The sequence below is a fragment of the Hirundo rustica genome, chromosome 17 (assembly GCF_015227805.2).
Source record: "Hirundo rustica isolate bHirRus1 chromosome 17, bHirRus1.pri.v3, whole genome shotgun sequence".
Lineage (NCBI taxonomy): Eukaryota > Metazoa > Chordata > Aves > Passeriformes > Hirundinidae > Hirundo > Hirundo rustica.
The window spans coordinates 3,981,175-4,006,105 of NC_053466.1; the positions used below are offsets into that span (position 1 = coordinate 3,981,175).

The following is a 24,931-nucleotide window of genomic DNA, read 5'->3' on the forward strand; positions in this document are numbered from 1 at the left end:
TGTTCCTAACATCCGAGGACGTTTTCCCCATCACTTGCTTCCTGGGAGAAGAGATGGATCATGCTCCCAGCCAGCAGTGATGTTCCCTCCTGGAGCCACTGCAGCCTTATCCCGAGATGTTTCCTGCCCTTCCCAGGTTTCCTCAGCCACGGCTGCCCCGTGCTCACCGCTCTGCTGCTTTAACCTCTCCTGGAATTCCCAGCCCCGGGATGAGCTCTCCTCACCTGGCAATCTCGCACTTGTTGACGTCGAGGCCCCTCTTTGGCATGAACCCCATGCCCCTCTGCGGCTCTTTGCTGCTGAAGGTGTTGAGGTAGTGAACGTACGGGGACTCATCCGTGATCTCGAAGTAGCGGATGCTGCTGTCACCCTGCAAGGAACCCCAGGGGACTCTCCAGAGGCTGCAGGGCCTGCGCTCCCTGTGCCCACGCTGCTGCTCCCAACAGCCTTTCCTTCCAGGAATGCTGCCGTGGACAGCTCACAGCTGTTCTGGAAGCAAGGCTGATCCCCTCCACAACCCGAGTCCATCAACTGAACAATTCCCTCAAGTCCTGTTCCAGACACGGTGGGACAGGGACTGAGCTCGTGCTTCCAGGCTGGGAGTGGCCCCTTCCTCACCTCTTGTGGAAAAGCCCCCCGCCACAATCAGGCAGAAAGGCTATACACCAGTTTATCCTTAATTCCAAGCAATTCCACCACACCATTGTCCCTGAAACTGCAGGAGGGGTGGCAGATAGAAACCAAATATTCCTCATCAGCTGCTACAAAACGGGATTCATGAACACACTTGTGTGGATCCTCCTTTGTAATTCCTTGCTCATCCTGGCTTTGGCTCCTGTTTGTAGGAGTCCATCACATGTGGGCACCAAATTCCTACAAATTGCTTTTAGAAAGGAGCACTTAATTATAGTTTTCTATTATTTAACCCCACAAAATTACAGAGTCACCACATGCTCCAGCACCTCCAAGGACAAGGAGGACAACACCTTCCATACCAGTGTAAAATCATCCAGGTCAACACCAGAAATGCTTTGGCAAGTGTGGGACTTGTTGAATTAGGAGCAGCTTTACCTAATCCATCTCAAAGAAACATCCAGATCCTGCCCAGTTCTGCAGGGTGAGGCTCAAACCCATTCCAGAGCGGCCCCACGTTTGCTGCAGAACTGATTTTTTGGGGAACATTCCACAGGCACCATCCCTCCAGGTGGCTCCAAAGCCTCTCCTTACCTTCCCACACAGGTAAATGATGTTGGTGTCCGGGTCGTAGAAGGGCAGCAGGACCCCGTTGCTGGTGTCCATCTCGTGAAGGGCTATCGGCTCCTCCATGTTTTTCTGGAAATAAAAATGCCAGGGATGTTAATAAAGATTGGAAATGCTTCTGTTCATAGAGAGAGGGTCTAAATTATTAACACCCCGTAGGCAGCGAGTTCCCAGTGGTGTCTGCACCACCCAGAAGCGTCCGTGTGTTACAAGAAATCCTGGGAATGTTCACGAGCTGATTCATTCCCCAAGGGCATTTTAATCACTAAATTAAATAAAAGCAGGAGCCAGGAAAATTCACCGAGTCAAGGGAAATATGTGACACAGTGAGCTAGTGTCAGCGGGATGGGATGTGTGATGGATGATGGGATGGAGACACTTCCCTGGAGACACTCAGAAGCCACCTGGACACAATCCAGGTGGTCCCTTCCACCCTGCACCCTCCTGGGATTGCTGCTGTCCTGCTCTGCTGAATGCACAGACAGAAGTGACCTTCCCACAGCCCCTCTGCTCCCTGTGCATCTTCCCAGGCACTCCCAACCTGCAGCTCCCAGCTGATCCCTGCTCAGCTCCTTCGCTGAGTGACCACACAGCCAAAATCATGGAAGCAGGAGCAGGCAGCAGCTGGAGAGGGAATAACCTCAATTACATAAACTGTGAATCTAGGAAGGAATTCCTCCCTGTGAGGGTGGTGAGGCTCTGGCACAGGGTGCCCCAGAGAAGCTGCAGCTGCTCCATCTCTGCGAGTGTCCAAGGCCAGATTGGACGGGGTTTGGAACAACCTGGGGTAGTGGAAGGTGCTCCCTGCCCACCGCAGGGGTTTGGAATGGGATTGGCTCTAATGCCACATCCAACCCAACCCATTCCACGATTCCAGGGCTGTGTTGTAACTCCATGGATGTGAGGGGTACAGTCTGGGATCGTACCGGGTTCCACAGGGCCAGCTGCCGCTCGCTCATGCGGCTGAAGCCGGTGGTGAAGATGTTCCCGTCTGCCAGGAAGATGGCTCGCATGGGCCGCGCTCCCTCGTGGGTTTTCTCCTTCTCCTGGAAGAGAGGAGCAGGTCAGGATTAGCAGTGAACAGAATAACCCTTGGAGCGGTGGCTCCTCCGTGCAGGAAGAGCAACATCCAGCTCTTGAGGGAAGAACCCAGTCACTGAGCCACGGGAGAAGGGAACATTCCTGGCTCATTCCAGCTTTGCCAATCGGCCTCTTGCAAGGCTGAAGGAAAACCTCTTTGCAAGCTACAACTAAAGCTCTGCTCTGCATGCACAACTCTGGAACTGTAATTATACAAAAGGATTAGATGTGGAATTACACTCCTGCAGGTTTAAAACTGAGCCCTAAAATCCCGGTTCAAACACTAATCCCAATAAACCCAGACAAATCCTCCAACCCCTACTATTCCTCCTGTAATTTCTGAAGAAAGCGACTGAATGTGGTGTGTAAACTGAGCAAGAAGATTTTTTCTTCCATATTTTCTTGCTCATTCCCTGCTGGAGCGAATCCAGTTGTTTCTTTAAAAGATTAAGCAAACTTACAGCAACAATTTCTTGTTTCCTGGGGTCGATCACCCGGACTTTTTTGTCTTTGGAAGCTGTGCAGATGAGGCTGCCGTTGCGATTCCAGCTCACGTTGTAGATCATATCCACGTGCATGTCGTCCAGGTTGATGAGGGCTTCTCCTGTTCCCACATTCCAGATGATGATGGCATTATCACAGCCTAAAATGGGAAATAACAGCTCAGGGCACGGGACTGGGGTACACAGGGGCAAAGCCAGAGGCGGGGAACAAGGGATAAACCTCCTGCAGCTCCAAAGGTTTTTTGGGGAAACCGAACCCCAGATTGGGAGTTCAGGAGGGATTTTTATCAATGGTCAACACCCAGCTCATCCAACAATCCAGCTGAAAGGACTTGCTCCTTTCCCTGGGACCATGGAAGCCTCAGATCGTGCCAATGGATAATGAATTACCCAATTTATTTCCATAATGATGTGACTGATTTTCAGTGGTCAAAACAATCTCATTCCATGGACTGTACCAGCCAAGGAGACAATTTGGAAAATGCCGACCATGAAAGCTTGTGGGAGGAACAGCCGGACTCTGGGATACTTTTCAGGGATCAAGGGAAAGGAGAAACACTCAGGCCTGTTCTAAAAGTATACGAGAAGAGGGATGTGGGAAATGCAGATGTAAATTGTTACTGCAGAATAAAGCCTGGAACAACTTTCATACTCCAATTCCAGGCAATTCCTCGGTGCTTATCCCTGTAAACTGAAGATAAAAAAGGCTGAGATACAGAGGGGGCTGTGAGCCACGTGTCCCAGCATTCCCAGCCACTGCCACGGGTCTTGTGATCCACAGGGATCTGAGCAGCTGGGGGAGGAAGAAGGAAAAGGAAAAGCTGCAGAGGAAGGCAAGCAGGGAGAGGCGGCTGCTCCCCGCTCCTGTGCTCCGTACCTGCGCTGAGCAGCACATTCCGCGCCGTCGGATGCCAGGCCACGATGCCCACTCTCTTGGAATGGCCTTCTAGCACTACCACGGGCTCTGTCAGGGACAGGGTCAGCCCGTTCTCGGGAATCTGCCACACCTGGAAGGGAAGGGAAGGGAAAGGAAAGGAAAGCTGCTCAGCCAAGGGCAGCCCCTCGGAAATGCGCCTGGCTCGGCTGCTTCCCGCGTCCCGCAGCCGCCGGAGCTGTCGCTCCTCTGTGTAAACAGGGAGGGAATCGGGGAGGGAATCGTTCCCAGCTGTCAATAAACCCTTGGCTGATCCATGAGGAACGTCCTTCCTCACTCATGTGCCAGCACAAACCCACAGCTCCTCACGGTGCAGCCCCTTCATCTCCACATCCACGGACCCACTCTGCTCCTGCTCCCCAAGGAGTGTGAAAAATCTCCCCGGCCGCTCCAGCTCCACGGGAACAAGCTGCTGTCCTTCCAAACTACGCTTGTCCCTCAGAGGGATGACGCTGCAGCTCTACCACTGCCTACTTTTCACTTCTTTAGGAACACCAGCAGTTCGTCTTCCCGCTGGATTCGGGATCCCTTCAAATCCCATTTAATCAGGGAAGAGTGGTTTGGTGCTGGAAGAAGCCAGAGCAGCCCAAATCAGCACTGCCTGTTCCCTTCTCGCCCGGTTACACAACGCTTCTGTTGCAAACTTCCTCAGGGAAGGGCCAGCAGGAGGAGGAACAGCCCCCCAGGGATGCCACAGCACTGGAATTCCAGTAGGAGGGAGGCGACCAGGGATGGGACAGACAAACCCATCACCCCAAAGGCCCCGGGGCAGGATCAGCCCCACCAAAACCATTCCTGCAATTCGGCACTGGACAATCATCTTGGAATTGAATTTGACCTACATAGAGTGTATTAAAAAACGACACGGAATTCCAGGGAGAGCCCCTCGGGGAGCAGTTGGAGCTGCTGTAGGTAGGTGGCAGCATCAGAGCGCGTTTGCTTTGCTTCCCATTGTTTGCTTTTCCTGGAGTTGGGAGAACGGGGCTTGCCAGACCCTGCCCACGATGCCCAACATGCTGAGGGATGTGAGGGAGTGGATTTAGGAAGAGAGGCAGACTGGGATGGACACGTGGATTTCTGCGCTAATACCAGTTTTTCCCTCCTCAAAGGAATGACTGGCACTGGGAAAAAAAAAAAAAAAACCCAGCAGAGATTCTCAGCGGGTAACAGCTCACCTCTAAATAACCCAAAACTGATTCAGTTTTTCATGGGCACAGCTCCCAGTGCCACCCCTCCCAGTACCCTCAGCATCCCAGGAGGAATGCCCACAGTGGGAGAGGATTCCTCTGCAAGGGGTGAAAATGGGCACAGCCCTGAGGCTGCCAGAGCTCCAGGAGCCTTTGGACAAGGCTCTCAGGCACAGGGTGGGATTGTTGGGATGTCTGTGCAGAGCCAGGATCAAAGCAGGTTCACAGAGAAATTAGAGAACTTTAGATGCAGGACTGCCACAGGGGCGGACTCGGCTCTGTTCTGCACCATCTCAGCCAGGAAGGATCCTGAGATCCCTCTGAGCAAGTGCAAAGGAGCCAGAAAACTCCAGAACCAAATTTAAACACAAGACAGCAAGTGCAGGGGGTGGGAAAGGGAAGGGAGGCAAAATCCCAGTGAAAAAGAGGGTTTTTTTTTTTTTTAAAGCCCCTGGGGGACAGATGGAATTTTCTGTCAGGTAAAGCCCTGGTAGCTGGGAGCAGCTGCAGAGCAGCGTAATCCTGGGCAGACCTCAGACTACTGACCCAATAATCCTGCCTGCTATTCCCAAAAATAATAAAGAAACCCGTGTGAAAGGTCAGGGCACGGTCCCAACCCCTCGTTCCTGAACAGGGTGGGGGTCTGGCCTCAGCCTGGGATCAAATCAGGCTCCCAGGGAAATCACAGAATTCTGGATGCAGGACTTACCCTGCCAAGGGGGACGACCCAGGAGGACTCCGAGAAAGCCTTAAACCGCTGCAGGATTGCCTGGGCTTTAGGAAGTGTTTGTCAGCTCTCCCTCCCGTGGGTGCCTGGGTGTTTTTTGGGGGGGTTTGATGCTATCAAGGCTGTCTGTTTGTGCAGGAGGAAGTGGAGCTGTGCCACAGCCCAGGGAGAGGTTTGGGGCTGCAGGAAGGGCAGGAGGGGAAGGTTTCGCACAAACAGCACGTGAGGAAGAAAACAAAGCAAACTTTTCTTTCATCCCCTTTAAAGAGAAGCAAAAAACGGCCTCATCTGGCTCTGGAAGTTGAAAAGAAGTTTAAATCCATGTCTATTAAAAAAACCCATTACTTCCCACATCATGTGTATCAATTTTTATCACTTTAAGTAAGGAAGCAGCTGAATTTGAGGCCTGGATTTATCCATGGCCCTGCTGCCATATCCCTGCAGGAAGAGGCTCTTGGTGCATCATTTTTGTAGGGTCAGACCTTCTCCCCATTCTCCCTGTCCTGGCTGGTGGCTCAGGTCACTGCAAGGGCTCCCTTTGATTTTTTTAAAGGAATTTACTCCATCACATGAGCTCTGCTCTGGCCTTTCCACACAAATTCCTTAAAATCCACCTTCTGATGAAGGGAATTTTCCATATCTGAGGGAGGGCCTCGATACCATCTACAAATCTTTATCCACTAAAACATTTTCCAGCTGAACGAGAAGCCTGCGGTACATCAGAGCCATTCCGCACAACATCAAGCAGGAATATTTAAGTAATTCCTCATTTGCTGGCACAAGGAAACAATTCCAAGGGAAGAGGCCACAGGAGGCATTTGCAAGGGCTCTAAAGAAAGCCTTTGGAGAGGGATGTCAGGTCCTCTCCTCTTTCCCAGTCTCCTCTCCAATGCTGTGTCTGGGATTCCCAACACCAAACCCAATCAAGGTTTATGTGCAGGTGTTGTAAAAATCTGGGAATTTCTTTAAAGGAAAGGGTTTCTGGCTTTGGATAGGGCCAAGTGAATCTTCCTTGTGCCACATGGGGGCTGCAGAGGTATGGCTGCAGGGAATCAGCCCTCTCCACCTGGAGACAGCGGTTTGCACCTCAAATCCATGCTCTCTCCCTCAGTACCATCCCAAATTCATGTTCTCTCCCTGGATACAATCTCAAATCCACGTTCTCTCCCTCAACACTGTCCCAAATCCATGCTGTCCTCCTCAATACCACCCCAAATCCACATTCTTTCCCTCACACCATCCCAAATCCACGCTCTCTCCCTCAATACACGTCCAGCTGACGTAGCTGAGATCTCTTGTGGCAGAGGGTGAGATCCTAAATCCCCCAGTGCCAGGGCACAGATGGTCCTTAAGAACAAGCTCTTTTCTCCAGCAGCTGGAATTGCCACCGAATCCTCCACGTCACTTTTCCTCGTCTCCCCCCGGCAGAGCTCGGAGCTCATGAACAACCACGTGTCCTGGAAAGCTCCCTGGGTTTATTCCGTTCAGGCTGCCCAGGAAGCAGGACCCAAACCCTTTGTCAAGGAAAACAGGACACTGAACTATCCATGCCAGGCCAGAAAAGCAATTAAAATTGGGAAAGCTCATTAGCTCGTTCCCAAAAGTCCAAGCCAGGGGTGTTCTTCACACACCGGCGCAGTTCCCAACTGTCCCGAATGAGCCGGGATCCATCATTTCCCATTCCAAACCTGCAGCTAACACATCCCAAACATCTTCCAAACCCTGCACATCCCTGATCCTGGAAGTGCAGCAAGGACTCACCCACTTCCCCTTCCACTCCAGAATCAGGGTGGTGTGAGGGAGAGAGCCTGGATTTGGGATGGTGTGTGGGAGAGAGCGTGGATTTGGGATGGTGTGAGGGAGAATGTAGATTTGGGATGGTGTGAGGGAGAGAGCATGGATTTGGGATGGCATTGAGGGGGAGATTGTGGATTTGGGATGGTGTGAGGGAGAATGTAGATTTGGGATGGTGTGAGGGAGAGAGCATGGATTTGGGATGGCATTGAGGGGGAGATTGTGGATTTGGGATGGTGTGAGGGAAAGAGCTTGTCCACTTGGACAAGCACTTGGACAACTTTTAACTGAACTCTGTCAGTTTTTCTCCGCAATTTGGTCCCTCTGGAGCCTCCCAACATATTTCTCATTGCACTTGGATTACAGACTTATTTTGCCTCCAGGGAGGCAGCTCTGGGCAATTCACTGATGCTCCCATTTCAGAAACATTCCCAATGCGCAGCCCTTCTACATCCCGCTTGGAGAAACATTCCCGCATCCTTCCAAAGCTCAGTTCCAGCCCAGTAGTGAGCGTTGCAAGCACAGAAGTTGTTGTTTTGTTTAATATTAAATATAGCCCGTTGTGTTAACATGCTTCAGCTTCCAAGACTGAGAGATCACAGGCAGGAGCTGTCCCAGGAAAAGCCTCTTGGGATGAATCCCCTCCCAAACATTTTTAACGACGAACAGAAGCAAAGGAATTTATCTGACATGATCTATAATAAGATTTCAATATAACATTCAGCCTACAGCATTTCTAAATATGGCCAAAGATCCCTGGAGTTATTTGGCATTATTTCATCTTCCAAGGATTTTCTTTCACTTATTCTGCTGCGTTTGCATGCACGGGATTCCGCATCCGTCACGGAGCGAGCCCGGCTGGGCTGTCACTGAGTTAAAACAGGTCTCAGTCCAAGGTTGGCAGGCGCAGAGTTTGGGATTCTTTTTATTTAGTTATTAAAAAAAAAGACCTTTTGACACCTGCTCAAAACTTGGAGGTGTACAGGGAAAATTTCAACCTGCTGGGCTTCTTCCCTTCCAATCCCTACCTCTTCCCAACACACTGGGATATCTGAGGTAAGGAAGCACCTGTCTTATTCTCAAAGCTCGACAAATCAGAACACCTCACCACAGACCGGCACTCTCATTCCTCTTCCCAAACATCAAATGCCCAAGGGAAGGAAAAACAGGAGAAATTCTTCCCTGTGAGAGTGGTGACGCCCTGGCACAGGTTGGGCATCCCTGGAAGTTTCCAAGGGCAGGTTGGATGGGGCTTGGAGCAACCTGGTCTGTGGAAGGCCATGGGTTGGAATGCGATGAGCTTTAAATCCTTTCCAACCCAAACCTTTCCATGACGACTCTGCCCTCACCTCACCTCACCTCGGAACAGGAGGTTCCTGGAGACACCTGCAGGAATTCCAGTGCCCTTTGGAGCAGGAGTTTGGAGCAGGGAGCACAGCCCAGCCCACAGGGAGCACTCACCATGACGGTGCAGTCCTCGGAGCCGCTGGCGATGACCTGGTCATTGTGGGGACACCAGTCGATGTCCAGCACCGGCCCCGTGTGGCCACACACTGTGGGGTAGGACTTGTCAATCCTGCCTGTCTGGAGGGAAGAAGAAGAAAGAGAGCTGTGATATCCCAGAGGAAGGTGCTTCCCCGACCCTCCGTTTGCTCTTTCACGTACACAATTCCATGAGATTTGAACCCATGGATCGGCAGAGGAAACAGACCAGCAGCTCTTCTCCAGCATCAAGGAGCTGGAAACTCCCCAGGGAGCAAGGAAAGAGGTCAGAATGCAGCACAGCAGGGCTGTGATCCCACATCTCAGCACCTGCTGCCACACCATCCCTTTTTCCATCCCAGCATTTTGGGAAGAGCAAAGCTCTGGTTTCATCTGTGCTTCCCAACAGAGACAGCTGAAGACAACCAAGCTAAAAATGTCACTGGAGGGCGTTGCTGGTCACTGAATTTACCAGGTCTCCCTGGTTTCTTGAAACAGAAGGATTTTGCCCGGGTGGGAAGATTTTAGGATGCAGTTGTGCAGAGGAAAATATTGTTTTGAGGAATAAATGTTGCCAACATGGACTGTGACAGCCACACCTGCTCCACATCTCTCTCTCCACGGCCAGAGGACCGAGGCCACCAGTGCCAAGCTCCCTACAGGGATAACATTCCCAAGAAAATGACCGAACGAGCCACTTAAACCTGAACTGGGACAAATCCAGTGATGCCAACCCAGCTGATGCTGAGACACCAATTCTGCCCCTGGATCTACGTTTTCCTGAGGATCCCCTGAAGACCCTGAAGCACCTGATCCCCTCCAACAGCTGATTCCACAAAGAAGAAGGAAAAGGAAAATCCCTGCCATCATCCTTCTCTCTCTTGGCCAAGCCTTGCACGCCAGGGATGCAATATTTACAACACTGCAGATGCAAGGCAGTAGCAGCAGGGTGAGGAGGAGACTCCTCCACTGCCACAGCCACACCCCTGCTCCACGGGGTTTTGTTTCCAGGGAATGACCCTTTCATGATGAGCGATGGGAGAAGAGACACGGCAGGGAGAGGTCTGGGATGGGGGTCGTCTCCTTTTGTGTTTAAACACGCAGAAGAAATGGCTGGAATTTCACTTGCGCCGTTGGATGGTAACATTCCCCAACCTTGGGGGTGACATTCCTTAATTTATGCCTCCCCACCCTGCTCCACGTGGGAGGCTGCTCCTGCTCAAGGCTGATAACCAGAATAATGCTGGACATTGGCTTTTTGAGGATGACTGACCTGGAACCCTCCACGAACAGCAAAACAAGATATCGATCCCAAAAGATCCCACTAGCTCCTAAATGGTCAAATTTAGGCCTCAAAAGAAAAAAAAAAAAAGTCCCAGTGATTCAGCTGCTTTCGGAATTATTAAAAGGGGAAGAGTTGTGGATGGAAAGCCATAAACCTGCCATTCAAAAATTAAAGCCTGTGTAATCCCTCTTGGATGCCATAATGTGAAATAGGATTAAAAAAATTAATACACCCAACTGCCATGTAGAATTCATCCATTTTAATTTACCCAGTTAAGAGGAGAACCATGCAGAGCACACCAACTGTCTGTGGCACATGACGGGCCACAGACAAATACAGACCTGAACCAAAAAGGAAAAATAGGAATAATAATGCAAAATGTCAAGGACTGCCTGTTCTGGCTCCCTGGCAGGAATCAGTGGGATCCTCAGGAGGAGCCTCTGGTAACTATTTCCAGGCTGCACGAGCACTTGTCAGTTCAGTTTTGGGCTTTTATGGTAATTTATTACTGTGGGGAGGCCAAAAGAAATTTAATTTGAGCAAATTAAACCCCAAACTTCACCTTTCAGTTTTGATCACGATGAGCCTGCACAGCCTGAGCAGGAGCAGCCAAGGGCCCGTGACAGCAGTGACACACAGGAGCTGCTTCCCACTGCCTGGGATGGAGCTCAGCTCTTAAACCAGGATCCTGCACTTCCAGAAGGAGCAGAGCTTCCACAATTATGGAATGGGTGGGGTTGGAAGGACCTTAAAGATCACCCAGGGCCACCTCCTGTCATGGCAGGGACACCTTCCACTATCCCAGGTTGTTCCAAGCCCTGTCCAACCTGGCTTTGGAAACATCGAGGGATCCAGGGGCAGCCACAGCTTCCCTGGGAAACCTCTACCAGGGCCTCACCACCTTCACAGTCAGGAGTTTCTTCCCAGTATCCCACCTAAATCTACCCTCTTTTATCTTAAAGCCATTCCCCCATGTCCTATATCTCCATCCCTTGTCCCAAGTCCCTCTCCAGCTCTCCTGGAGCTCCTTTAGGCACTGGAAGGGGCTCTGAGGTCTGCTAGAGTCTCTTTTCCAGGTGAACACCTCCAGCTCTCCCAGCCTGGCTCCAGCCCTCAGAGCATCTCCATGGCCTCTCTCCAACAGCTCCACATCCTTCCTGTGGTGGGATTCCAGAGCTGGAGGCAGCTCTGCAGGTGGGGTCTCACCTGAGCAGGGCAGAGGGGCAGAATTCCCTGTGCATCACCTACAAACATCTCCACACCTGCAGAGTGACACCAAACCCCGCTTCCAACAGGGAACAGACAGGCAGGACAGGGAAAGGAAATGTTATTTAGCAGCAGGGTGGGAGAGGCAGCAACCCTGAGCTTGTTTATCCACAAAGAATTACCAAACCGAGGAGGAGAGGACAAAGCAGAGCAGGAGATGTCCCACACAGGAGATGTCCCTGGGATCTGACATAGGAGGACAATCCCAGGGAGATGAAGAGCTCAGGGGCATCAACATCTTCACTTGTGCATGAGGAGAGACTCTGCTGCTCACCAGGCTCCAGGAATAATCCCAGAATCATCCAGGCTGGAAAGACCCCCAAGATCATCCAACCTATGACCAGTTCCTGCATTGTCACCTAGAGCCCAGAGCGCCACATCCCGTCCTTCCCTGGCCGCCTCTGGGGACGTACAAAAACATCAAACACCAAAACGAGACTAAATAAGGATGTAAAGGCGCTGCTGGAGGCCCCAGCGAGGCGAGCACGAGCCCCAACCCTTCGAGAGAAGCTCCTGCCCTGCGGTGAGAGGCACCAAACGCTCTCTGCAGAGCAGAGGAAACCACGGTGCTTTCCAGAGCTCGGCCGCGCTGCCCAAGGCGCCGCGTCCACGCCTCGTCACCGCCACCTTCGCCAGAGACCCCCCCCAAGGCTCTGTGGGGACAGCATGGGACAGCCACCTCAGGGGGCGGGAGGAATGTGCAGATTCCAGCTCAGGGCTGTTGTTTCACCGCCTCTCAGCATCGCTTTGGCAAATTCCATCCACCAGGTTCCTCCTCCCGGCAGCACTCCTCTCCCTGGAGCGGGGAACCCCAACTCCTGGCATTGCACCGTGCTCAGAAAAGCTTGAAAAATCAGTATTTCAGGGGATTTGCCAAAAGGGAAAGCCCCAGCAAAGCTGCAGTAGGGTTATAAAAACCCGCCAGGCTGAAAAATCACCAAACCATCCCGTGGTTTTCGACACGGCTCCTTTCCAACGCCACCGGAACACCACGAGGTTTGGCAACGTGGCTGGCAGCTGGGTGTGCTGGCAGGTTTGGGGATTTATTTATTTATGAAATGTAATCTTATAATTAGGAGAGGATTTCAAATAAATCTCAAGCGCTGATACACAGCTTAAAATTAACTTCAAGAAATTAAATCGTTCTCATAACCCACTGGGCCTGCGGTTTGACACATCCCTGATAACTTTTGAAATCTGGAGTTGTATTTTATAAAAGGTTGGTCAAAAAAGGTGAATCTGAGGATTTTTAATAAAGTTGGTGTTGACTGAACACACACTCAATATTCGGGTGTTTCAGCAAGGGGTGAATTTGCCTTATTAAATTAATTTTAATGTATTTTGTGTATTCCAGATTTAAAAAAAAAAAAAAAAAAAAAGTTAAATCATCAGAAATATTAAAGCCAGATCAGAACAAAGTGACAGATGAGAAGAAAAAAAATATGATTAAATCCAAAAGGGATGGATAAGCAACACGAGAAAGCTGTTCCTAAAAGTGGGAGTTTTATGAATTAATTTGAGTGTCTTGTGATCCTTTCTCTGCCAGAAAAGGGCATTTGGTGGCAGGAAACAGCTCATGGATTATGGTAAAAATATCAGGGAGAACAGCTGCTTCCCCAGCCCATGGCTGTGCTCCTTGAAATCTCCATTTAAATTAGGGAAGTGGCATCGAGTTGCACAAGCCAAAGCAGCTCCTCCCCTCACTCTGCACAAGTTTGAGGAAGGAAATCAGGTCGCAACTGCAAAGTTTGAAACCCCAACCGACTGCACCTTGTCTCTGCTAGAGAAAATACTCCTCTCTTCTTTGAATTGTGGATTTTCCTTAAAAAAACCCCGAAACTCCTGAATTTCATCCAGGGAAGTTGAACTTCTGAGCACTGACCCTCCATCTCTGGCTGCAGCAGCTGGGCCTGGAGAAGGTGCTTGGAGAAAACTGGGCTGAGATGGAAGCTCCTGCCCAAGCCCAGGAGCCATCAGTCACCCCACAGCCCAATCCAGGCATCCAGAACGGATCTGGAAGATTAGGAAGTGCTATTCCCAAAAGATCCACAGGAAAGTCAGGCAATAAGAGACCGCTGTGCTCTCCAAGAATCCCTCAGCAGCGCTCCCATTCTCTTTGGCAGCTGCAGGGCTGTGACACTGGATATTGGGGATAATTTCTTCACTGGAAGCGTGGTCAAGCACGGGGGAGTCACCGTCCCTGGGAGTGTTAAAGCACGAGCATTTAGGGCATTTTGTGATGTGGAATGGGGGCACTCGGTCAAAGGCTGGACTCGATGAACCCCGAGGTCTTTTCCAACCCTAAGGATTCCATGATGCTGTGATTGCATCCTAGGCTGCCACAGGGATCCCCCACCAGATGGGAACAGATGATCCAGGGCTCCACCAAGTACAACTTCCATCTTCATGATTGGACAAAGCCCTAAAATTGCAGAGTTACTTGTACAAACCTCTGGCTGTAAGACAGGGAATGGAATTTGCTGGGATTCCCTGGAGGAATGAGATCCATCAGCCTCTCTGCTGCACTCTCTGCCACATTAGAACCTGATGAGCCATTGGAATCAAGATGACAGTGATAAATACAAACTCCTTTTTATAGAGAAAAATCCAAGGTGAAATAAAATGACAAAATCCATCACACTCCCCCTAAAATGTCTGGAAAGGCTCAATAAACCCATCACAGCAAAAACCTCCTGATTTCATTTTACAGACACTTCAGAAAAGGATGATTTTCTTTCTCCCCAAATCCTTCCTGATGGAATAGGAATTGGGAAGAGCTGCTTAACAGCTCTCATATGCCATGGATGAACACCAAGGCCTGTCACTTGCAGAACAACATATTCCTTGGAGAAGATCATTCCCGAGGTGTGCACGCCCCCACCCACATGCTAATTGCCTCTCAGGGCACCATCTGATTCCAGATCCTGCAGGAATGCTGCTGGTGTGAAGGGGGTGCAGGAAAGGATCAGGAAAATGGAAAATCTAATAAAAGCTATATCCAAAGGGGGCTGAATACACCTCTGATAAAGGCCTTATGTAACACAACTCACGGCTGAACCGATCTTTCTGCATGAACTCAAACAAAAAGGAACATTTGCGGCAGGTTTTTCTGCGCAGATAAAAACCGCGCAGTTTTTGAGGAGGGGAAAAAAGAAATTTTTCTCCGGTTCTGCTGGAGCACAGATCCAGCACCAGAACCAACCCCCTGGATCCAGCTGTTTCCAAATCATCCTGCCCAACATATCAGGAAACCCAGAGAATTTTTATCTGGTACCTTCCCTTCGTACCCAGAGCTTTCCCTGGGAAAAGCCTCTGGAGAAAACCAACTCTACAACCACAGCCCAGAACAAGCAGGGAAGTTCCCAGTTCCTTCCCTGGTGAGCAGATGCTGATTACCCTGGCTCTTATCACCTACCCAACCCCGACCAAGAGGAATTACAGCTTTTCCAAACTATGCGGCTCATCCCAACGGAGGCCAACCCTCCAGACCAAGCAACCTGTGGGAACTGTCTGATGCTCAGCGGCTCCTGCCGGAGCATGGGAATGGCGAGCTCCTGGCAAAGCCCCCGCACATGTGCGTGCAAGAAAACAGGAAGTTCAGACAAAGCATTTCCACAGCCAGCAAAGCCGGCTGCGGCTGCTCCGAGAGAGCTGCGGGGACGGAAAGGGGACGCAACCCTCGGCGCGGGGTGGTGGTGGTGGGGGGGAGCCGGAGAGACCCTCAGCAGCAGGCGTGCGCTGGGGAGGCGGCGGGCGCGCAGGGGGTTAACGAATTCCCGCGCCGGCGGGTGAATTCCCGCGCTGGCGCGTTCATTCCCGCGCACTTGCCGCGCCGCGCCGCCGCCCCCGCCAATCAGCGCGGCGGCCGCGAGCGCTGCCATGGCCATATAAGGTAAAAAGCCGCGGCCGCCGCAGTGCCGCTGCGGAGGGCGAGGAGGGGCGGGGCTTGCGGGAGAGGGGCGGGGCTTCTCCACCCCCTCCCTCCCTCCCCTGTCCACATGGCTGCGGGGTCCCCGGGGAAGAGGGGGGGAGCTCATCCCGCCCCCCAAAAAACACCCCCGGATCTCCAGCCCACCGCCGGGAGGCATCGGCTCGGCAGCGGCAAAGGCCGGCCGTAACGAAAGGCTGTGATATCGGTGAGGATTGGCGAGGAAAAAAGCGCATGAAAACGAGTAAAATAGCCCGTTTTCTGTGCTCAGCCCGCATCAAGGGTCAGTCGCGTTGCCGGGTGGTTCCCAGTGAGAAGCAAAGCGCTGGGTTTGAGCGGCCGCGGTGTCGTTATGGGATGTTTTCCGCTGCAGAAATGCAGCAAGTGTGTTTTTATGGCTCAATTTTAAAATCAGACCGAACCCACGGTTGAAAATTGCCCCCCCCCCTTTTCTTTTTTTTTTTTCCCCTTTGAATGTAACAAGGATTTTGCTGCAGGGACCTTAGTAAGTATCTGTGCTAAACAGGCTCAAAGAGAAATCCAAATGTTATTTAGGGTGTTGAAGGAACAATTTCATCAGCCCAGGCTATAAAAATAAATGCGGAACACAGGAACTGGTTAGAGCAGAGCACTGCATTGCAAAAGAACGTGTCAGGCTGGGGGCGAGGGACACAGCTCCACCAGCTTCCCATGGAACCTCCTCAGATGTGGATATTAAATGGCTGTGGAAGGCAGGAATGGAGCTGAGGGCACCAAGGCAGCGGATAAATAAGAGTGGGAGGAAGAACGGAACAGACGTGAAAGTAACGCCAAAGATGGCACTTCAAAATACAAAAGGGCACCCAGCATTAGCAGGAATTTCTGCCAGGGACTGAGAAAACACAGAATCATGGAATCATTAACATTGGAAAGGCCCTCTGAGACCACTGAGTCCAACTGCTCCCCCAGCACTGCCAAGGCCATCATGTCCCCAAGTGCCACATCCACAAGGCTTTAAATCCCTCCAGGGATGGGGACTCCATCACCGCTCAGGGCAGCCTGTTCCAATACCTGACAACCCTTTCCACGAAGAAATTTTCCACAACATCCAATCTAAAGCTCCCTTTGCACAACTTGAGGCCATTCCATCTGGGTCTGCCCCTCGTTCCCTGGGATTAGAGACTGATCCCCCCTGGCTGCCCCTTCCTGTCAGGGAGTTGTGGAGATCAGCAGGTCCCCCCTGAGCTTCCTTTTCCTCACCCAGGCTGAGCCCCCAGTCTCCCTCATCAGATCTGTGCTCCAAACACTGGGATGCAAGAGGAAAAGAGGGATGCACATCCCCTGCCATCTGTGCCGTGATGCAGCTGAAGGAGGAATTCCCAATCCAGGGCTGTGCCACCATGCGTGGTCTGGGCAGGAGGAGGACACGTGGCCTGAGGATGAGCCCCAAGCAGAGAAGGGCTGCTCATCAAAGCGGCAAACTGAGCTATTTTGGGAGGTTGGGGTTTGGCTTTGCTTAACACGACGGAGACGTCGCTGCATCTGCTCTGCCCTGGCTGGGTGGGAAGCTGTGCTGAATCCTGGGCACTAATTCTGTATTCCACAGGGCAGATCTGGAAGTGGAGCTGGGAAAGCAGCTCAGGGCTGATGACAGACTGAGGACAACTTAATCACAGGCTTAAGAGAGGAGTCTGAGGGTCACAGAGAAAAGAATGTTGCAAAAAAAAAAAAAAAAAGACTTTTGATCAGAAGAATTTGCTGGTTAAGCATCAGAAAGAGATGAGAAGATCTCCTCCAGAAGACGGATGTGACTTTTCCATGCAGGACCAGGGGCAACAGGAATGCCCTTCTTGGAACTAGCTCATTCCTCTGCATCCCTCCAATGTGGGGCTGCAAGGAGCAATTGGGCTCAGGTGCATTCCTGAATGAATTCTGCAAGGAGCAGCTGGATTCAGATAGTTCCTGGCCTAATTCTCAAGGAGCAGTTGGGCTCAAGTGGTTCCTGGTTTAACTCTGCAAGGAGCAGTTGGGCTCAGGTGGTTCCTGGTTTAATTCTCAAGGAGCAGTTGGGCTCAAGTGGTTCCTGATTTAACTCTGCAAGGAGCAGTTGGGCTCAGGTGGTTCCTGGTCTAATTCTCAAGGAGCAGTTGGGCTCAAGTGGTTCCTGGTCTAATTCTCAAGGAGCAGTTGGGCTCAGGTGGTTCCTGGTTTAACTCTGCAAGGAGCAGTTGGGCTCAGGTGGTTCCTGAGCAAAGTGACAAAAAAAAAAAAAAGCTGAATCCCCGACAATAGAAAAACCTGACTTGATCATAAAGAGGCTTCTAAAATACAATTCTACACGTAAAGTTCTGCCAGAATCGGCTCAGATGAGTCAAGCAAACAGCTTGTTTGTTGTGTTTAACGTGCAGGAAGCATCAGACTGATTACAGACATTAAACACATTCATACACGGCACCACCGAGCAGCCGTTGTCACCACAGCCGACGCTTCCCAGCCTTCGTCATTCCCGAAGAAACCCCGGGATGACAGCGCAGGCCGGCAGGTAACTCAAGCAATATTCCAGCAGCGCTTACCTTGTGCAGAGGCAGCACCAGGAAGGCTCCCCCACCGCTGGCATCCACGATGATGGCCACGAAGCGGGGGTTGACGGCGCAGAAGGAGCTGTCCCAGGTGACGCGGGACACGCGGATGTCATCATAGCACTGGTCGTTCTTCACCGCCTGCCCGAAGACGTGCCGGAATTTGCTCTGCCGTACCACCCGCCTCATCGTGTCTGCACAGGACATGCAAAAGGAGAGGGGGTCACTTCCAGGGAAAGGATGTCCTGGTGGTCCAGGAGATGCCCTGGATGGGGTTCGACACTGGGTTTTCTCAGCAGCTCCACGGCCACGCTTTCGGCAATGCGGAAATGCGGATTCGCCCGCTGTTCGTAGAATCGGGGAAGGGTTTGGGATGGAAGGGGCAGAATCCCAGAATGGTTGGGGTGGGGAGGGATCCCTGGAGATCACCCACAGCAGGTGACACAGGAATGCATTCAGGTGGGTTTGGGATGTCTCCAGACAAGGAGACTCCAGGCCTTTCCTGGGCAATTCCAGTGATCAGCCACCCTCCATGGGAAGAGGTTCTTCCTCATGGTGAGGTGGAATTCCACCTCATTGCTCCTCATCCTGTTGTCGGGCACTGCTGGGAAGAGTCTGGCACCACCTTCAAAGACCTCAAAACTCATCCCATTCCACCTCCTGCCATGGGCAGGGACACCTTCCACTACCCCAGGTTGTTCCAAGCCCCATCCAACCTGGCCTTCGGCACTTCCACCTCTACCTTAAGACCTGCCAAATTCTCAGCCAGCTTTGCCTTTTCCTTCTTTTGTTAACTAAAATTTCAGGTTGTTTTGCACCTAGCCCAACCCAACTGTACTTCCAGGGGGCTTTTACAGAACTTGCCAGTTAAGCATTAATTTCCCCACTGTAAATGTGTTCCCTGACTGCAATAAAGGAAGCTCCTAATCCCAAAAGCAGTTTTTAGACAAGTCTCCACATATTTTCAGGGATAAATCTAGTCTTGGATTGAACTTGTTTACTTTCAAGTCAGACAGGGTCCAGAAGATGTAAATAAAAATGCAAGCTCTCAAAATCCGGTGTTCCTGTGAAGTGGTTCCACATGTTCCCTAGCTTCCAGTTCTTTCTTCTAACTCCAAAATCACCCTAAAAAAATGAGTTTCCTAGGAAGAAAGGAGTAATGGAAACAAGTTAATGACTCCAATTAACTTGGTGTGTCTGTAGCATTTCTTGAGAAAAATTATTTTCAAGAATGCTGGAGTTAGAATAGAGAGAAAGGGAATTGGTGTGGAAAATTCCAACACCTGGGAGAAGACACAGGCACAACACCAGCTTTGGACTAGGGACACAACCTACAGAGCCCTCACATCTGGGAAGGGCTTTTCCCATCATCCCAGACTCTCTCCCTCAGAGAAGAGGGAGCAGAGGAGGAGCCTCCAAACAGCATCTCGCATTTACATATGGGAAAAAAATTTCTGTCCCAGTCTCTAGGGATAGCAAAAAAAAAAGGGGGGGGGGGGGGGGGGGGGGAGAAAAAAAATAAAAATAAGCAGAGTCCACCTCCTATCTCGCCTCCCAGAAGGTCCCTAAGCACATGGAGAGGCTGGGAAAAACTGCTCAGTCCCTGGAGCTCCTCGCTCCAGCGTGAGGCTCCGGAGCGAGAGACTGGGAATGTGGTTCTATCCCGAATCCCTGCTCCCAGGCTGTCTGCTGCAAAGGTGATGAAAGCTCGGAGGGCTGTCTGTGACTGCGAAAGCTTCGCAGGGAAGCGCCGAGCGCTGATGGCTGTTTTGTAGTCTGGGAGGTTAAATAAAAAATTAACGACGACAAAAAGCAGGATAACTGCAGGGAACAGCTCATCAGAGCCGGGAAATGCCACGGAATGTGTTTGAAGAGGAGGAAAATGTTCCAATTAACGAAACAGACAGCTCTGCAGTGAAACTCTCCAGTTCCGCAGAGATAAGGGAGAAGAAGCAGAGCATTTTTTTCCACCAGAGCCCATTTGGGAACTGGAACTGGCACTGGTCACTTCCATGGTGGCTCAGCTGCTGGGACCAGTGCCGCTAGAGCCATCAGTGTGCCCAGTCCACGCGGATTTGGGGTCAGTTTTGTGATGGGGACGCCTGGCCCAGGTGTGGGGTGGAGGCCACCAAACGCCTTCACGCTGAGCCCCGGGTGCTGGTGACACAGCAGTGACTCCACGGTCATTCCCAGCCACGGAGAGCAGGTAGGGGTTCCCCACAGGACTTTTTCCATACTGGTACTTTAAAGAGGATGAAGGATGTTTAAGAAAAAAATAGGTTTTAAATGCGAAATTTCGGGAAGAACTGAGGTGTTGAAGATGTCGGAAAAGAGCTATACGGACATTTTTAATGATTTCTATCCTATTAAAGCTGAACTTAGGCTCCCTTCCTCCTTCCATCAGTTACTGGAATTGTGTAATGCACTTTCTGCCGACTGTTTCCCTCAGAGCACAAATCAAAGGCCTGTTCCACAATGGACACACCCCGGAACACCGGAGTGTGATGGGAAGTCATAAACCAGGAGCTGCTCTCCAGCTCCAGCCGGCAGGTGAGAGCACTAAATCAAATCACGGAATGGTTGAGGTTGGAAAGGACCTTAAAACTCATCTCATTTCACCCCATGCCATGGGCAGGGACACGTCCCACCATCTATGCAATCTGGCTTTGGACACTTCCAGCACGATCCCAGCCTCAACCAAATCACGCACAAAGAAAAGGTGAATTTCAACTCCAAGATGCCCAAATGACAAGAAATGCTCAAGTCTCAAGGTTCAGTTAAAACACATCATAAAAAATGCAGTTCCACACCCAGCTCCTGATTTGTGTCGACTCATTCCGAGCCCTGACACACAGTTCCATCCCAGGGGCTCCTCCCAGAGCTGGGAGGGCTCAGCTGAACCTGGGCAGGTCTGGCAGCGAGCACAATTCAAGAGCAGCATCTTCCCACCATTCCAGGTGACCCCAGGACATTGGGAACGTTCTCCCAGCGTGACACCACCGGAACTCGCACCCAGCTCAGCCCTTTCCCACCTGGGAACGCCCCTTGCAGCAAACCCTTCCCATCATCCGCCTGCACAACTCATCCAGGAGCAGGGGAAAAGGCTCCTGCCTTGTGCACTGTGGATTTCCAGGAGTGCTCACCCTCTGGCAACATTCCCACCCTGCTGTGAATCCAGATTAAAATCAGATTGTTTGTGGGAAGAAGGTGAAGCGAAGGTTTGAACTTGTCGTGCTGAGCCAGCACAGCAAATTGCCTGGAATCACATGCCACAGAGCCAGGGGGCTGGGAATGTGGCTGCTCCAATGCTGGGAATGCAGGTGTGATGGTAACAAAGGATTATTTGTATCACTTGGATAATTGTATCGCTTCTTCGCTTGATCAATACCAGAACAGCAGGAAAAAATGTTCATTTCAAATATCAGATCCTGGGGGTCTGACACCCCTTCCACTTTCAGGGAAGAGAAACTCCCTTTACCCCATGGTGAATTCCTACTACTTTGTCTCCCTCATTTTCACCCTTTGACGCAAAGGGTAATCATTCGGTTTTCTATAAATGACTTTTAAAAAATGCAGAGAGTTCAGATGCCTCCGAAAATATCCTTATTTGTTCCAAAGGGATCTGCTGGAACACACCTTCCCTGCCCTCTTCCCCACCTACAGCTCATCATCCTTAGGAGGAACTCTCTGATGAACACATGGTGAGCAGCCTCCAAGTGCTCATTTCCATAGCAAAGGCAGTGATTCTTGGCGTTGGATCAGAGCCATTTTGATCTGGCTGCTCTCCAAGGAGAAGGAGGGGGGGGGAATGTGCTGGTTGTGCTTGGAAGGAGCAGCGACTGCGGCTCTTTCGGCTCACCAGGGAGAGCAGGTGGAAAACCCAACAGGGGGGAGTGGGAGCCTGAGCACCCCAAAAGAGTCCTGGCCCTGCCACAGACTGTCCCTGAACGGGAATAGTGTTTAGGCTCCTCTTTGCTTCTCAATCCTGCCCTGCAAAGGATCCCCTCCCTTCTCCTCTTCCTCCGCATCCATCCCCAAGAAAATCCAGAGCTCGGTTTGGTTGCCGCAGGTTCTCTCAGCAGCGTCATGGGCAGGAGCTCCAGGCTTGGCCAGTTCATGGAATGGTTTGGGAGGAACCTGAAAGCTCATCCAGTTCCACCGCCTGCCACAGACAGGGACACCTCCCAGCCTGGCCTTGGACACTTCCAGGGATCCAGGGGCAGTCACAGCTTCTCTGGGCACCCTGTGCCAGGGCCTCGCCACCCTCACAGGCAGGAATTTCTTTCCAATATCCCATCCAAATCTACCCTCTTTTATCTTAAAGCTGTTCCCCCTTGTCCTGTCACTCCATCCTTTATCCAAAGTCCCTCTCCAGCTCTCCTGGAGCCCCTTTAGGCACTGGAAGGGGCTCTGAGGTCCCACTGGAGCCTTCCCTTCTCCACACCCCAGCCTGGCTCCATGGCAGAGGGGCTCCAGCCCTCAGAGCTCTGTGGCCTCCTCCGGACCTGCCCTAACAGGCCCATGTCTTTTTTGTGCCACTTTTAGGATTATCAGGTGAGACACCAACACCTGAGGTGATTCAGCCTAAGGAAAGGCTGATTCAGCCTCTATCACACTTGCTGAAGGATGACCTGGGCGGTTCAGGGAACCTTGGGAAGTGACTTTGGAAATACCCAAGTGGGTACGGAAGCGTATCCATGGCTAACAGGGCCGTGCTGGGGATTTTCTCTTAGGAAGTGGACTTGGAACATGAGCATTAATAAAAGAAGTTAATTAGATCATTATCTATGCTGTCAAACCTCGGCTGAGGAACCATTTCCATCCACTTGCTAGACAGAATATATTTTTGAGGGGGGTAAAGTGCAAATTTAGAGGATTTAAAACCCCCTGACTGGGAGCTGAAAGGCCTTTAAATTTCACCAGAGTTACAACCCTCAGCAAAATTAAAACAGAAGCGTTGGACACCCTGCAAAGGCCTCCACAATAGAAGTGCTGACAGATCTACGGCTGCTGAGCTCCTGGATCCCGCTCGGCCACACACGGCATCTTGGTGGGGACAGAGGAACGAGCCTTCAAACCTCTTATTTATCCCCTCCCTGAGTTACTTCCAGCTGAATTTTACCAAAACTTTGGGTTCATCTGCCAGTCCGTGGCCCTCTGAATGGCCCAGGCCTTGTGGCAGCTTTTAAAAGGACCCTGAAAAAGGCTGGATGCCGCCGGCCGCGCCTCGCACAGGGATACTTTTCATTCCGCTTCTTTCTGATCCCCCATCACGATGTGTCACAAGAGCTACCATGAGTTTGCCCATTTTCCTGTTTATAAAGGATTTATCTGTCTCGAGAATCCGACAGATGGATTTCTGTGGCTTCGGAGGGTTTGCAGCCTGCTTATGCAAGAGGAAACGCATCCTGCTAGGGAACACTTACAGGAAAACCCCCCACTAATGGCAAAATCCTGCTCAGCCCATGTGATTGTGATCCCTTCTGGAAAGGGAGGCATTGGAATAAAAGGCCAGTTGAAGTCAGACAGCCGGAGGCTGCTGTTAAGGGGGGGTGAGGAGACACAAACCCAGTGGATAGGGAGAACAGCATTTATAAAAGGTTGGTACTTGGCTCTGGAAAGGCTCTTCCTTAAGTGGAAAAAGTCAAGTTGCAGCTGTAGATGGTGAATCCCCACACTCCCACTCCAAGCCTTGCTGAGGAGCTTTGGAATAAAGGTCCAGTCTTAATTGTTAAAAAAATGAGAAGCAGATTAAGGAAAATAAAAATTAAAGAGGTCAGTGGTTGGACCTGATGATCTTAAAGGTGTTTCCCAACCCCAATAATTGAATAGTTCTACAGGCAGTGCACCAGCAGCAATTATGAATGATGTTATGGGATGGAGGAGGTGCTGGGGTCAGCAGGGACAGGGGATGGTCCCATTGGTGAAACTGCAATAGTGAAAAGCCCAGAGGATTCCCAAGTACCAACTGTGAAGTCTGAAGTCTTCCTGAACAGCTGGGCTGAGCTGAGCCACTTGGGCCTCATTAGCAAAAAACCCCAAACAACTATAGATATATATAATGTAATCTATAAATTATTATAAAAATTATATTGATTATTATAAAAAAGTCTAGGCAGTATGTTACAATCCTAAACCCAAACCAGGCCATGGGTGTTCCAACCTGCTCCTGGCATGGAGAGAACGCCCTCTGGGAGCAGGGCTGAGCCACATCTGCAGAGCAGTTGACCATCAGGGAGATAAGCACTGGAGAAAAGCCCACAAGGAATCTGCTAATTCCCTCCTCGGAGCACTTTGAACATCCTAGGGAAGATAAGGTACAGAGCCACATGTGGAAGGGAGGAGAGAGGTTCAGAGGGTTTGAGGCCATTAAGGCACAGAGACCTGCAGGTCATTTCCTAAGTGCTCCCTTCTGGCATTTCTTCACTCCAGAGCCTTGGTTGTGCAGGTTCTGGGGGTCTCGGTGACCCAGGGCAATGCCCAGCCACAGGGACAGGGACACACACGCTGTCCTGGGCTCGGGCCAGCTGCACACCTATCCCAGGGAAATCTTGCCACCACTGTCACCAGGATGTCACCAGCAAGGCTGGAGGAGGAAGCCGTACAATAAAATCCCAGAATGGTTTCTGTTGGAAGGGACATTAAAGCTCACCCAGTTCCACTCCCTGCCATGTGCAGGAACATCTTCCACCATCCCAGGTTGCTCCAAGCCCCACCAAACCTGGCCTTGGACATTTCCAGGGATGGGGCAGCCACAGCTTCTCTGGGTATCCTGGGCCTCACCACCCTCACAGGGAAGAAATTTCTCCTAATATCTCATCCAAACCGACCCTTGTTCAGTTTGAACCCATTCGCCCTTGTCCTGTCACTCCATGCTCTTGGAAAACTTCACCTCCCTCTCCAAGTAACCATGGAATCAAAGAACTC

The 24,931-nt window shown here is 51.1% G+C and overlaps 1 protein-coding gene and 1 long non-coding RNA gene across 2 annotated transcripts in view; one reads left to right on the plus strand and one right to left on the minus strand.

The window, feature by feature from the left end:
• The window catches only part of CORO1C (coronin 1C), a 39,575-nt gene that overhangs the window by 3,921 nt on the left and 10,723 nt on the right, over positions 1 to 24,931 (minus strand). The window contains exons 2-8 of the mRNA XM_040080621.2: positions 17,999 to 18,198; positions 8,947 to 9,069; positions 3,721 to 3,850; positions 2,802 to 2,983; positions 2,187 to 2,306; positions 1,228 to 1,332; positions 225 to 370 (exon numbers count right to left, since the gene is read on the minus strand). Coding sequence (XP_039936555.1) covers positions 225 to 370; positions 1,228 to 1,332; positions 2,187 to 2,306; positions 2,802 to 2,983; positions 3,721 to 3,850; positions 8,947 to 9,069; positions 17,999 to 18,193 — 1,001 coding nt within the window. The 5' untranslated portion in view covers positions 18,194 to 18,198. The remainder of the gene's footprint in view (positions 1 to 224; positions 371 to 1,227; positions 1,333 to 2,186; positions 2,307 to 2,801; positions 2,984 to 3,720; positions 3,851 to 8,946; positions 9,070 to 17,998; positions 18,199 to 24,931) is intronic.
• LOC131378671 (uncharacterized) lies at positions 15,572 to 18,010 on the plus strand. Its single transcript, XR_009208383.1, has 3 exons — positions 15,572 to 15,654; positions 16,690 to 17,501; positions 17,623 to 18,010. It is a non-coding gene; the product is annotated as an uncharacterized LOC131378671 (long non-coding RNA).